Source organism: Dermochelys coriacea, chromosome 9, assembly GCF_009764565.3.
Source record: "Dermochelys coriacea isolate rDerCor1 chromosome 9, rDerCor1.pri.v4, whole genome shotgun sequence".
Lineage (NCBI taxonomy): Eukaryota > Metazoa > Chordata > Testudines > Dermochelyidae > Dermochelys > Dermochelys coriacea.
In genome coordinates this window covers 57,487,879-57,501,270 of record NC_050076.1, presented here as the reverse complement: position 1 = coordinate 57,501,270, position 13,392 = coordinate 57,487,879, and the positions used below count along the sequence as shown (strand labels likewise).

The 13,392-nt window shown below is 49.3% G+C and overlaps 1 protein-coding gene across 25 annotated transcripts in view; it reads right to left on the bottom strand.

Annotated features, from left to right (window-relative positions):
* KIF1A (kinesin family member 1A) overlaps positions 1–13,392 on the bottom strand; it is a 216,928-nt gene that overhangs the window by 136,555 nt on the left and 66,981 nt on the right. For all 25 annotated transcript variants that reach the window (XM_038415722.2, XM_038415725.2, XM_043491635.1 and 22 more), the window contains one exon: positions 2,408–2,484. In XM_038415722.2, coding sequence (XP_038271650.1) covers positions 2,408–2,484 — 77 coding nt within the window. The remainder of the gene's footprint in view (positions 1–2,407; positions 2,485–13,392) is intronic.

Below are 13,392 nucleotides of genomic sequence, written 5' to 3'. Positions count from 1 at the left end.
GAGAATCAGAGCCTACATTATTTTCTCATACTATTTGTTGCTGAGTCATTCATGTATCAAGACCAGACACACACTGGGGAATCCCTGGCAATGTTTCACCGACTGGGGAGGGGATCCTTTAACTTCCAGGGTGTAGGGCCACCAAGGAAAACCTCTCAGCATCAGTCCCTTGCTGGCACTCCAGTGCTGACACTGAGAGCTCTTGGCTTCCTGATTAAGGTACAGATAATGTGAATGGGGACAAGGGCTGTGCTGACGCTCTTGGGGAATTGCTGGACAAGACTCCACCTCCCTAAAATTGTTACACACCTGTCTGAGGATCTGAAAAGCTGCCCAGCTCTGGGCTACCTCAGAGAGGGAGCTGCCAGCAGGGCATTGTCCACAAGAACCCCTAGACTTTCCCATTCAGACCTCTCTGGCTCTCAAAGAGCCTGGGTACAGTGCAAAGCCCCATCCTTTTGGGCAGTGTTATGGGGCATCCACCCCACACTGGCCAGTAATAGAGCCCTAGGGAGGCTGTGAGAAAAACAGCCAATGGGAAAAGGACTGGGAGGAGCAACCAATCAGGGCCCAGCAGGCCCCTATAAAAAACTTGAGGAGGGAGGACTGTGCCTGGAATAGGCTGTAACCCAATAGTATCCTGGACAGAGCAGTACAGGTAGGAACCCAGGGAGAAGAGAAGGCGCTCCGGACAGGCTGCTGAGGCTAGGAAGGTCTGTGGCCAGGGGGAAGTGGCCCAAGGAAATGCAGCGATGGCAAAGGAATGCAGTAAGTGACTGAAGTTCAGAGGGTCCCTAGGCTGGGACCCGGAGCAGTGGGCCTGGGTCCTGACCCTCACCACCGGGTAAGGGGTAGGACAATTGAGGTGCTAAACCTCCCCTGGAAGGGGGGAACATAGATAGTGACATGGTGAGAGGGCTGAGCCACAAAGTGGATGCTGTGGTTCTAGAGGAGTTGCAGGATACAAAAGGCAGACAGGAGTGTTGGCCTTGAGCTCATCCCTAGAGTGACTGGGGGAGGCGTCAGTCTGGCAGTGAGTGACAGGCAGGCATTTGGGAAGGGGTAAGATTTGTATTTGGGAGTTTAGGGTGGGGGAGATGGAAATTGCACTGCTGAGGGAAGCTGTTGGCTTGCTGCAGCCTAGCTGTGTCGGGTTGGATTGCACTGGTACCTATGCCTTGGGTGCCTCGAGCCTTTTCTGAGTTAGATGATTGAAATTGAAATAGTTTGTTAAATAAGGGACTTGGCTCCAGCTGATGTGTCCTGGTAAAAAGCTTTCTCAGAAATGCTATCTGGTTTCTATCTCCAGTACAACCCATGACAGCGACAAGGCTGGAAGGAATGAACACATTTTAGGCTCTTTAGTGCCCACTGAGCACAGGGGACACAAAGAGGAGCCAGGAACACAGTTGGGCAAATAATTCACAACAGCTAGTCAGATTTCACGACTAGTTGTGTGTGAATCGTCTGGAAGCAGACTGTTACTATGTCTCAGGTTGGTCTGTTATGTGGAATTACTGAAACACTTCACATGAATTACTTTCAACCTGTAGTTTGGGAGCATTTTTGTTGCAAGTAATGAAAATTCAACTGGGATGGGTCACCTATATTCCTACTTCACGCTGTGATTGGTCCCCGTGTTTCTGCTCTCTGAGTGGAGGAATGGAATGGAATGGATAGATGCCAATTTCCTGGAAGCAATGCTCCTAGACAGCCAATAAAAAATGAGTTTCCAGCCACTAGTGAATACCCCTGCCAGTGAACTCCTTGGCTAAAACGATTGTGGAAAGCAGGTGCACAAAGGCCACAAACACAGCTGAAGAACAATTATTTAGTGAATGTATTCATGGCACAGGACTTTTCACTGCATTCCCTTGGCCCTAGCTGTTTGGCTGGGCTACATTGTCATGGGATTACCATAGATCTTTTTTTGTTTTTGTTTTTTACTTAGATCAGCAATTCTCGACCTTTTCCATCATGTGACTGGGTCACAACAGAAAACAGTATTAGGACGCTGCTGCTACCCATAGTTCTGGGAACCTGCTCCCATCTAGCCATAATGAAAGGGCTTGTGTCCCCGCCCTTGGACCTGTTTGCAAACCCATGGCTTGGGTTCTTTCACAGTGGCTGGCAGGGGGAATGCATGAAAAGGGTGAACAGCTCAGGTGTGCCACCCAGTGGCTGATTTGGGACCAGATCAGCTGAGTCATCTCATAAGGAGGTGAACCCAAAAGCATAATGGTTAAGCAGACTGCCTCCCTCTTCCACAGCTGGCAGCTCGTCTAGTCCTTGTATCAAAACCTTTGGATCACTCCATCCCATCTAACCCCAGCTTTTTAACAAACTTCCCATTGCAAGAGGGCCTCAGGGCAGGGAAATCTACCTGGAACAGCAGGTTTCCACTTACCGTGGTGTGAGACCAATAGGAATAGTCAAAGCTGAAGCTTTTGGGCATCTCTTTGGGCTGCTTTGGGTTAACGATGGCTAGAAAGAAACAGATAGATACAAACATGGTGTAGAATGAGCCATCAGCATTTGGCCACCCTCATTAGCAATCAAACCTTCCTGCAGACACCTGCCATAAAGAACTGGAAATGAACAACACAGCAGGTCATGGAGATGGATCTTGCTCATCTCTAGATCACTGGCTTACACAAGCACTGGAAGGCTGCTGCTGCCATCTGATGTCTGGGTGTGGTTAAAGGAGTTGATGGTCTCAATCCAGTTCTCAGTGTCCACATGACAAAACTGCCACCAAATCCCTTGTTGGCACTCTCTGCAGAGGGGACAGGTACTGGACAAGCATGGAAACTGGACCACCTTTCCCCCTACAGATGGTCTCTACTAGCAAGGAGTGAGATGTAGGGGAAAGGCAGGCAAATAGACATCCCAGTCTTCATCCAACTAGACTACATTACACGCTTACCTCTTTGCCAAGGTAGGCACTCAGAATGGAGGCAATATAGGCTGCTGAGTCACAAGGAGAAAAAGCCTGGATGTTCTTGGCTGGCTAGTTTGTTCCAAGTGCAATAGGACTCGGGGTGGGAAGAGCTGGGATTTATTTTGATAGTAGGGAAATAATGAGGTAATCATATATAATCAAGCAATGGGGCATCATTTCAACCAGGAGTCCTGCTCAGGACAAGGTTTATTAATAGGTAATGGCTTCACTTAGCAAAAGCTTAGATGGTGGTATCTGCAGCTCCAGCAGGTATGGGATCTTTCCCTGAAGCTGTGGCTGAGGAGAGAGGGTGGGGACTGGCTAGAGCCAGACCTCCGTAAGCAGTCTGATGCAACTCCCGTGCAGGATGTCCACACCCTGCCAGTTGGACCGGGGAAAGTGCTGGCATATGCTGGGCTGCAGATTCATGGAAATGCAAATATTGCCTCCCGCTGTGAATTTCCAACATGCAGCCCAGAAATGCCACAAAGAGCCCCTGTAGCCTGGGCCCTCCAAATACGCCCAGAACCCTTTATTCATCTTGTACTGCACAAAGGCCTTCAGATCACAGCAGCCACCTGGCTGACTAGAACTGCCTCCAGAGTCCATAACAGCTGCTTGTGAGCTGGCCAGAGCTGGGGCTTCAGAGCAATGCAAACATCAGCTGCTGCCACTGGTGCTGGGCATGCTTCTGCAGAGCACTCCCTCCCACATGCCCCTGCCAGCCAATGGAGCAAGAAAACCACCCCGTCGCTCCTGGGTGGGTGGGTGGAGCACTATGGTCCCAGCAGCATGGAGAAGTCTAAAGGACACTGATGTGATCTGGGCTCCTCAGAGTCACCCTACAGTGAAAAGATAGGAGACCATCTTTAACCCTTTGCCATCAGCCACTACAGACTGAGCTTTGAGGCCGCCCTGCCCTTTCCTGCTGGAACCTCCGAGGCAGCAATGAGAATTTTCCTCCAGGGCAGATTGGAAGAGGCCCTGGAGGCTTTTTGCCTTCCTCTGTAGCATGGGGCACGGGTCACATGCTGGAGGATTCTCTGCTCCTTGAAGTCTTTAAACCACAATTGGAGGACTTCAATAGCTCAGACATAGGTGAGAGGTTTTTCGCAGGAGTGGGTGGGTGAGATTCTGTGGCCTGTGTTGTGCAGGAGGTCAGACTAGATGATCATAACGGTCCCTTCTGACCTTAGTATCTATGAATACTGCTCCCTGCTCTCAGCCTGGGGAGGAGCCGTTCACTCCAGACCTGGATTTGACCCCCAAGCTGTTAAACATCATTAACAGATAGAAAAGGCAGAGTGGGGGAATGCATCCATTACCAGGGCAGCCATGGAGCCAGCTCTGCTGAGTCAGCTGTCTTCCAGGGACAGTAAATCACATACCATCCTCGATGTAAACCAGCCAGTCTGACCTGCACACCATGCAGTGGCCATGACTCATCACCTTCTCAGCCTTCCTGCCCGGTTCTGGCTTCCCACAGCCCAGTAACCTGCCCTACCCATTGTGTGTGTCACCAGTGCTATGATCACTCCTGCACATTGCTTTGATGCAGCTACCAGGGTGTCCCAGCCCCAGCAGCCATAGGGGCCCCTTCCAGCTTCCAAACAGCAAGCGAGGGGACCAAAGGACTATTGACAATTTCCTTCCTGGGACTTCCCCCATTGTAAACTGCAGGAAGGCACCGAAATCCAAGTCAGCCGTTCACCTTCCTATCTTCACCCTGCATGCACACTGACTGAGCTGGCACTAACACAGTCTGTGCCAGATCCTGCTGCTTTACTCATACACGCTGTCCCACTAACATCAGGGAACTACTCCCTCCTGCCTACCAGACATTTCCATGGTGTGCATCACCGTGGTACCCGAGCGCCTCCTGAGCCAGCACAAAGATCAAGAAATCACTCTCCCCCGCCCCGCCCCCAATAGCAGGGGTGGCCTTTTTCTAATGATGCTGTGGGAATGCTGGTTGAAATACGTGTTACAGATAGCTCCAAAGTCAGCGTGATCCATGGCCATCCTGATCTCTCCGGGAAGTGAGCTTCGTAGCCACATGAAGATTCCTGGCCTGACCCTGAGAAAGACCTGCTGTGTGTGCAGGTGGGATTTCCCTCTGGAGACTGGCAAGGCTATTGGCTGGACAGAGTGAGGCTGTCATGGAAGGTCATCATTACACAGGGTGAGGCAGTCCCCCAAGCCACTGTGACCAGGGGCATGGAGGGCTCTCAAGAGGAGTTTGACTTGCTATTTAGTGGCAAACCATTGCAGAGAGTGTGGTGGAGTCCTGGAACAAAGCCTGCATCACTGAGTACACACTTGGCTGTGTTCCCAACTGGCTGCAGTTATTCTGAGGCCAGCGGTTGCACACCTAGGCATGGAGGATCCCGGTCACCAGGCTCAGAGGATGTGACTGCATGGATCACCAAGACCAGCTCTGCATCTGGCTGGAGGAGGAGGAGGCAGAAGTCTCCCTGCCAGCTGCAGCTAGGGTAGGCTGGATTTTGCCGCTGGGGCTGTTGGGGTATCCAGAAGCAAAGAGGAATCCAGGTGGATACCCTGGCCACAGACTGACTTAGTGATTGGGGGGGAGGGAGTATTTTAAAAGTGCGCCCTCCTCAGTTAGCCCACGCTTCGGCTTCAGCCACCTGCTGAGCTCAGGCAGACCCCTTGGCAATAGTGCTGTCAGTGTCTGATGCAGAGGGGATGCCCTGCTGGCAGTTTAGTCCACGTTGTCTCTCACTCTCCCCTAGGGACTACCTAGAGAGGCTGAATTGGGCAGGGGAGAGGATGGATCGTCATGGGACTCCACAGCTGAGCTCTCCTACTGCCACCACTAGCAGGACCCCGTGAGATTAACACATTGTGTTGAACTGCAGGAAAAAAAGGAATCTACCTTCCCCTCCCCACCCAAAAAGGACTTTTTCATGGAAATCAGAAAATGCATCATTTCTTTTTCCATCACCCCCCCCCCAATGTCTATTAGATATTAAGAATCACATGAGTTCGGAGAGACACGTCAGCAGCGAGCATGCACAAAACGACCACAAGATCAGTTACCCTTCAAGTTTAGGTGACTTTCAAATGACCTCCCAGAAGAAGCCGCCAGCACAAAGTAGGAGACACGGGCAGCTCGTGTGCCAAGCGAATCAGAGGGGTTCAGCTGGCTTCATTGTTTTAGACAGGGTTGGCTCATCAGCTCACAGAGCAAAAGGATAGTGAGGAGAAGGAAGGTGCACACGATTCAAAAAGAGCCACAAAGGAAAGCGATGACGACAGCCCTATAAAGACAGGGCGGAATGGGCAATGCAGAGAAGGCTGGATTGTGCCCATGGCACCTCCAGGAGCATTGAAGGGGGAGCACAGGTGCCGTGACTGAGTCCCAGGGGAATTGCAGGGAGTCGTTCCTAGCCAGAGCAGATCTAGCAGCTGCCCCAGGTTGTTGCAGAGGCGGGAAGAGGGACACTTCTGCACAGTCACCTTGCTCCAGTTCAGTCAGCCAGCACCCCACAAGCAACAGGTCTGTGTTCCAGACACACTGCAGCTAACTCCCTGATCAGGGCACCTCCTTGCACCCTGCTCCCCACTTCTTGAGCTCCAGCAACAGCCTGGCCCATGGCAAACCAGCACAAAGGTGACATCATACTGCAAACCCACTGGCTAATGCCAACAGTGTATCTGTCCTTCACCCACTCGCCATCACCCTTGGGCTCCAATAATCACTGAGATCATTCCAAAGTGCCCCGTATTTAGACCACAAGCTATTCAGTTTGGGTGGCCATGTCCCCTGCACACGGAAGATGGGCAGCTGGCAGCACATCCTGTGGTGCCCATATTCTTGACCTTGTGCCTCACCTCATGCCTGGTCTCTAGCAGTGAAATCACACAGCACACTATTGGTCTGATCTGAGAAGCACTCAATGCCCAGGACTCCCAATGACTTCACACATTAACCAAGGCAAGTGTAATTTCAAGCCCTGCTCTCGAATGTGTATCTGACACCCAACAGGGGTTGTGCATGTTGAGCGTTTCCAGGATCAGACTGTAGGCTGGAATTTTCAAAGAAGATATTCACAGGGAGTTAGGTGGCCAATTCCCATGGATCTGCACACCTAACTACCTTAGACTCCTTTGTAAATCAAGCCTGATGTCTACAGGTTGGCAGTGCCTACTATTACTTATCCAGGTGTTAGAATCATAGAAGATTAGGGTTGGAAGAGACCTCAGGAGGCCATTTAGTCCAACCCCCCTGCTCAAAGCAGGACCAACACCAACTAAATCATCCCAGCCAGGGCTTTGTCAAGCCGGGCCTTAAAATCTCTAAGGATGGAGATTCCACTACTTTCCTAGGTAACCCATTCTAGAGCTTCACCACCCTCCTAGTGAAATAGTGTTTCCTAATATCCAACCTCCACCACTGCAACTTGAGACCATTGCTCCTTGTTCTGTCATCTGCCACCAATGGGAACAGCCAAGCTCCATCCTCTTTGGAATCCCCCCCACCCTTCAGATAGTTGAAGGCTGCTATCAAATTCCCCCTCACTCTTCTCTTCTGCAGACTAAATAACCCCAGTTCCCTCAGCCTCTCCTCATAAGTCATGTGCCCCAACCCCCTAATAATTTTTGTTGCCCTCCACTGGACTCTCTCCAATTTGTCCCATACTTTCTGTAGTGGGGGGCTCAAAACTGGATGCAAAACTGGACTCCAGATGTGGCCTCACAAGTGCCCAACAGAGGGGAATAATAACTTCGCTCGATCTGCTGGCAATGCTCCTACAATGCAGCCCAACATGCCATTACACTTCTTGGCAACAAGGGCACACTGCTGACTCATCTCCAGCTTCTCATCCACTGTAATCCCCAGGTCCTTTTCTGCAGAACTGACGCTTAGCCAGTCAGTCCCCAGACTGTAGCAGTGCCTGAGATTCTTCCGTCCTAAGTGCAGGACTCTGCACTTGTCCTTGTTCAACCTCATCAGATTTCTTTTAAACCAATCCTCCAATTTGTTTAGATCACTCTGGACCCTATCCCTACCCTCCAGCATATCTACCTCTCCCCCCAGCTTAGTGTCATCCGCAAACTTGCTGAGGATGCAATCCATTCCATCATCCAGATCATTAATGAAGATGTTGAACAAAAGCAGCCCCAGGACAGATCCCTAGGGTACTCCGCTTGATATTCCAATCCATACTACTTTAACTTGCTGGCAAGAATACTGTGGGAGTCCGTAGCAAAAGTTTTGCTAAAGACAAATATATCACATCCACCGCTTTCCCCATATCCACAGGGCCAATTATCTCATCCTAGAAGGCAATCAGGTTGATCAGGCATCACTTGCCCTTGATGAATCCATGTTGATTATTCCTGATCACCTTCCTCTCCTTCAAGTGCTTCAAAATGGATTGCTTGAGGACCTGCTCCATGAGTTCATGTGTTCATCTATTTTAGCCAGCAGGCACTGGGCCAATTCGTCCTACTGAAAACCTTAAACTTCCACCAGGCCAAAGTACACCTGTGGTCTGCTACATAAAATTGCTACTGCAAATGAACACCTACATTCCTTCCATTGCTCCAGAGTAGAAAGATGTGGTCTGTCTTCACCCAGACTGCTCGGGAAACTAATGTTGCCTGTAACAATGTGCTCTTCAAATGGAAGAGTGAAAGAAAACTAAAAGACTTTCACTTGATTGTTCTACCTGGGGTCTAAATGATTGATGAAGGCTTCCCATAAAGAACTGCAGTTGCTAGGGAACTAACCTGGGAACAGCAAGCTGCTAAGTGTGCCCTTCAGAGCACAGGTAATAAGAGCAAGGTATTAACCAGACAGGATGGAAACCAGAGGGACAGAGGTGCCATCTTTCAAAGGGGAAAGGAGGAAGGTGCAAACATGTTGTGGAGGCACCAGGGTGAGGCATCTGATTGTTTTCCTGCCCCCACTTTCTATGAATCGCACTGAAACCAATGCTTATAAAGGGTTAAACTATGCACCCCCCACCCCCACCCCCCACTCTCACTGGTGAGCTCTCACTCAGTGTGATCGCCACCCACATCAAAGGGAGTAAGGGTCACATGTTCTAGCCTCAAGGCTCCTCCTCAGCTTCTTTGCCCATATTTAACTCTCACAAAATCTCCATGCAATTCCTGGATGACATCCTAACCTGTAGTTCTATATCTGTGCCCTCTCCCCACTCATCCGGCAGATCCACCCCAGCTCTCCAGATAGGTGCGCTGTCCTACTTCCTACTTACTTCTCACTCCCACACTAGTCCATGGGGCTATTTCACTTTTCCAAAATACTTTTCACTCTCTCTGCTCTCTTTATAATCCCTATTCCATGATATCTTTGAGCTACAATAAGAAAAGGAGTACTTGTGGCACCTTAGAGACTAACAAATTTATTAGAGCATAAGCTTTCGTGAGCTACAGCTCACTTCATCGGATGCATTTGGTGGAAAAAACAGAGGAGAGATTTATATACACACACACACACACACACAGAGAACATGAAACAATGGGTTTATCATACACACTGTAAGGAGAGTGATCACTTAAGATAAGCCATCACCAACAGCAGGGGGGGGAAAGGAGGAAAACCTTTCATGGTGACAAGCAGGTAGGCTAATTCCAGCAGTTAACAAGAATATCAGAGGAACAGTGGGGGGTGGGGTGGGAGGGAGAAATACCATGGGGAAATAGTTTTACTTTGTGTAATGACTCATCCATTCCCAGTCTCTATTCAAGCCTAAGTTAATTGTATCCAGTTTGCAAATTAATTCCAATTCAGCAGTCTCTCGTTGGAGTCTGTTTTTGAAGCTTTTTTGTTGAAGTATAGCCACTCTTAGGTCTGTGATCGAGTGACCAGAGAGATTGAAGTGTTCTCCAACTGGTTTTTGAATGTTATAATTCTTGACGTCTGATTTGTGTCCATTCATTCTTTTACGTAGAGACTGTCCAGTTTGGCCAATGTACATGGCAGAGGGGCATTGCTGGCACATGATGGCATATATCACATTGGTAGATGCGCAGGTGAACGAGCCTCTGATAGTGTGGCTGATGTGATTAGGCCCTATGATGGTATCCCCTGAATAGATATGTGGACAGAGTTGGCAACGGGCTTTGTTGCAAGGATAGGTTCCTGGGTTAGTGGTTCTGTTGTGTGGTGTGTGGTTGCTGGTGAGTATTTGCTTCAGATTGGGGGGCTGTCTGTAAGCAAGGACTGGTCTGTCTCCCAAGATCTGAGAGAGCGATGGCTCATCCTTCAGGATAGGTTGTAGATCCTTGATGATGCGTTGGAGGGGTTTTAGTTGGGGGCTGAAGGTGATGGCTAGTGGCGTTCTGTTGTTTTCTTTGTTGGGCCTGTCCTGTAGTAGGTGACTTCTGGGTACTCTTCTGGCTCTGTCAATCTGTTTCTTCACTTCAGCAGGTGGGTACTGTAGTTGTAGGAATGCATGATAGAGATCTTGTAGGTGTTTGTCTCTGTCTGAGGGGTTGGAGCAAATGCGGTTATATCGTAGCGCTTGGCTGTAGACAATGGATCGAGTGGTATGATCTGGATGAAAGCTAGAGGCATGTAGGTAGGAATAGCGGTCAGTAGGTTTCCGATATAGGGTGGTGTTTATGTGACCATCGCTTATTAGCACCGTAGTGTCCAGGAAGTGGATCTCTTGTGTGGACTGGTCCAGGCTGAGGTTGATGGTGGGATGGAAATTGTTGAAATCATGGTGGAATTCCTCAAGAGCTTCTTTTCCATGGGTCCAGATGATGAAGATGTCATCAATGTAGCGCAAGTAGAGTAGGGGCATTAGGGAACGAGAGCTGAGGAAGCGTTGTTCTAAGTCAGCCATAAAAATGTTGGCATACTGTGGGGCCATGCGGGTACCCATCGCAGTGCCGCTGATTTGAAGGTATACATTGTCACCAAATGTGAAATAGTTATGGGTCAGGACAAAGTCACAAAGTTCTGCCACCAGGTTAGCCGTGACAGTATCGGGGATACTGTTCCTGACGGCTTGTAGTCCATCTTTGTGTGGAATGTTGGTGTAGAGGGCTTCTACATCCATAGTGGCTAGGATGGTGTTTTTAGGAAGATCACCAATGGACTGTAGTTTCCTCAGGAAATCGGTGGTGTCTCGAAGATAGCTGGGAGTGCTGGTAACGAAGGGCCTGAGGAGGGAGTCTACATAGCCAGACAATCCTGCTGTCAGGGTGCCAATGCCTGAGATGATGGGGCGTCCAGGATTTCCAGGTTTATGGATCTTGGGTAGCAGATAGAATACCCCAGGTCCTGGCTCCAGGGGTGTGTCTGTGCAGATTTGTTCTTGTGCTTTTTCAGGGAGTTTCTTGAGCAAATGCTGTAGTTTCTTTTGGTAACTCTCAGTGGGATCAGAGGGTAATGGCTTGTAGAAAGTGGTGTTGGAGAGCTGCCTAGTAGCCTCTTGTTCATACTCTGACCTATTCATGATGACGACAGCACCTCCTTTGTCAGCCTTTTTGATTATGATGTCAGAGTTGTTTCTGAGGCTGTGGATGGCACTGTGTTCTGCATGGCTGAGGTTATGGGGTAAGCGATGCTGCTTTTCCACAATTTCAGCTCGTGCACGTCGGCGGAAGCAGTCTATGTAGAAATCCAGGCTGCTGTTTCGACCTTCAGGAGGAGTCCACCCAGAATCCTTCTTTTTGTAGTGTTGGCCCTGAAAAAGCACAAGAACAAATCCGCACAGACACACCCCTGGAGCCAGGACCTGGGGTATTCTATCTGCTACCCAAGATCCATAAACCTGGAAATCCTGGACGCCCCATCATCTCAGGCATTGGCACCCTGACAGCAGGATTGTCTGGCTATGTAGACTCCCTCCTCAGGCCCTTCGTTACCAGCACTCCCAGCTATCTTCGAGACACCACCGATTTCCTGAGGAAACTACAGTCCATTGGTGATCTTCCTAAAAACACCATCCTAGCCACTATGGATGTAGAAGCCCTCTACACCAACATTCCACACAAAGATGGACTACAAGCCGTCAGGAACAGTATCCCCGATACTGTCACGGCTAACCTGGTGGCAGAACTTTGTGACTTTGTCCTGACCCATAACTATTTCACATTTGGTGACAATGTATACCTTCAAATCAGCGGCACTGCGATGGGTACCCGCATGGCCCCACAGTATGCCAACATTTTTATGGCTGACTTAGAACAACGCTTCCTCAGCTCTCGTTCCCTAATGCCCCTACTCTACTTGCGCTACATTGATGACATCTTCATCATCTGGACCCATGGAAAAGAAGCTCTTGAGGAATTCCACCATGATTTCAACAATTTCCATCCCACCATCAACCTCAGCCTGGACCAGTCCACACAAGAGATCCACTTCCTGGACACTACGGTGCTAATAAGCGATGGTCACATAAACACCACCCTATATCGGAAACCTACTGACCGCTATTCCTACCTACATGCCTCTAGCTTTCATCCAGATCATACCACTCGATCCATTGTCTACAGCCAAGCGCTACGATATAACCGCATTTGCTCCAACCCCTCAGACAGAGACAAACACCTACAAGATCTCTATCATGCATTCCTACAACTACAGTACCCACCTGCTGAAGTGAAGAAACAGATTGACAGAGCCAGAAGAGTACCCAGAAGTCACCTACTACAGGACAGGCCCAACAAAGAAAACAACAGAACGCCACTAGCCATCACCTTCAGCCCCCAACTAAAACCCCTCCAACGCATCATCAAGGATCTACAACCTATCCTGAAGGATGAGCCATCGCTCTCTCAGATCTTGGGAGACAGACCAGTCCTTGCTTACAGACAGCCCCCCAATCTGAAGCAAATACTCACCAGCAACCACACACCACACAACAGAACCACTAACCCAGGAACCTATCCTTGCAACAAAGCCCGTTGCCAACTCTGTCCACATATCTATTCAGGGGATACCATCATAGGGCCTAATCACATCAGCCACACTATCAGAGGCTCGTTCACCTGCGCATCTACCAATGTGATATATGCCATCATGTGCCAGCAATGCCCCTCTGCCATGTACATTGGCCAAACTGGACAGTCTCTACGTAAAAGAATGAATGGACACAAATCAGACGTCAAGAATTATAACATTCAAAAACCAGTTGGAGAACACTTCAATCTCTCTGGTCACTCGATCACAGACCTAAGAGTGGCTATACTTCAACAAAAAAGCTTCAAAAACAGACTCCAACGAGAGACTGCTGAATTGGAATTAATTTGCAAACTGGATACAATTAACTTAGGCTTGAATAGAGACTGGGAATGGATGAGTCATTACACAAAGTAAAACTATTTCCCCATGGTATTTCTCCCTCCCACCCCACCCCCCACTGTTCCTCTGATATTCTTGTTAACTGCTGGAATTAGCCTACCTGCTTGTCACCATGAAAGGTTTTCCTCCTTTCCCCCCCCTG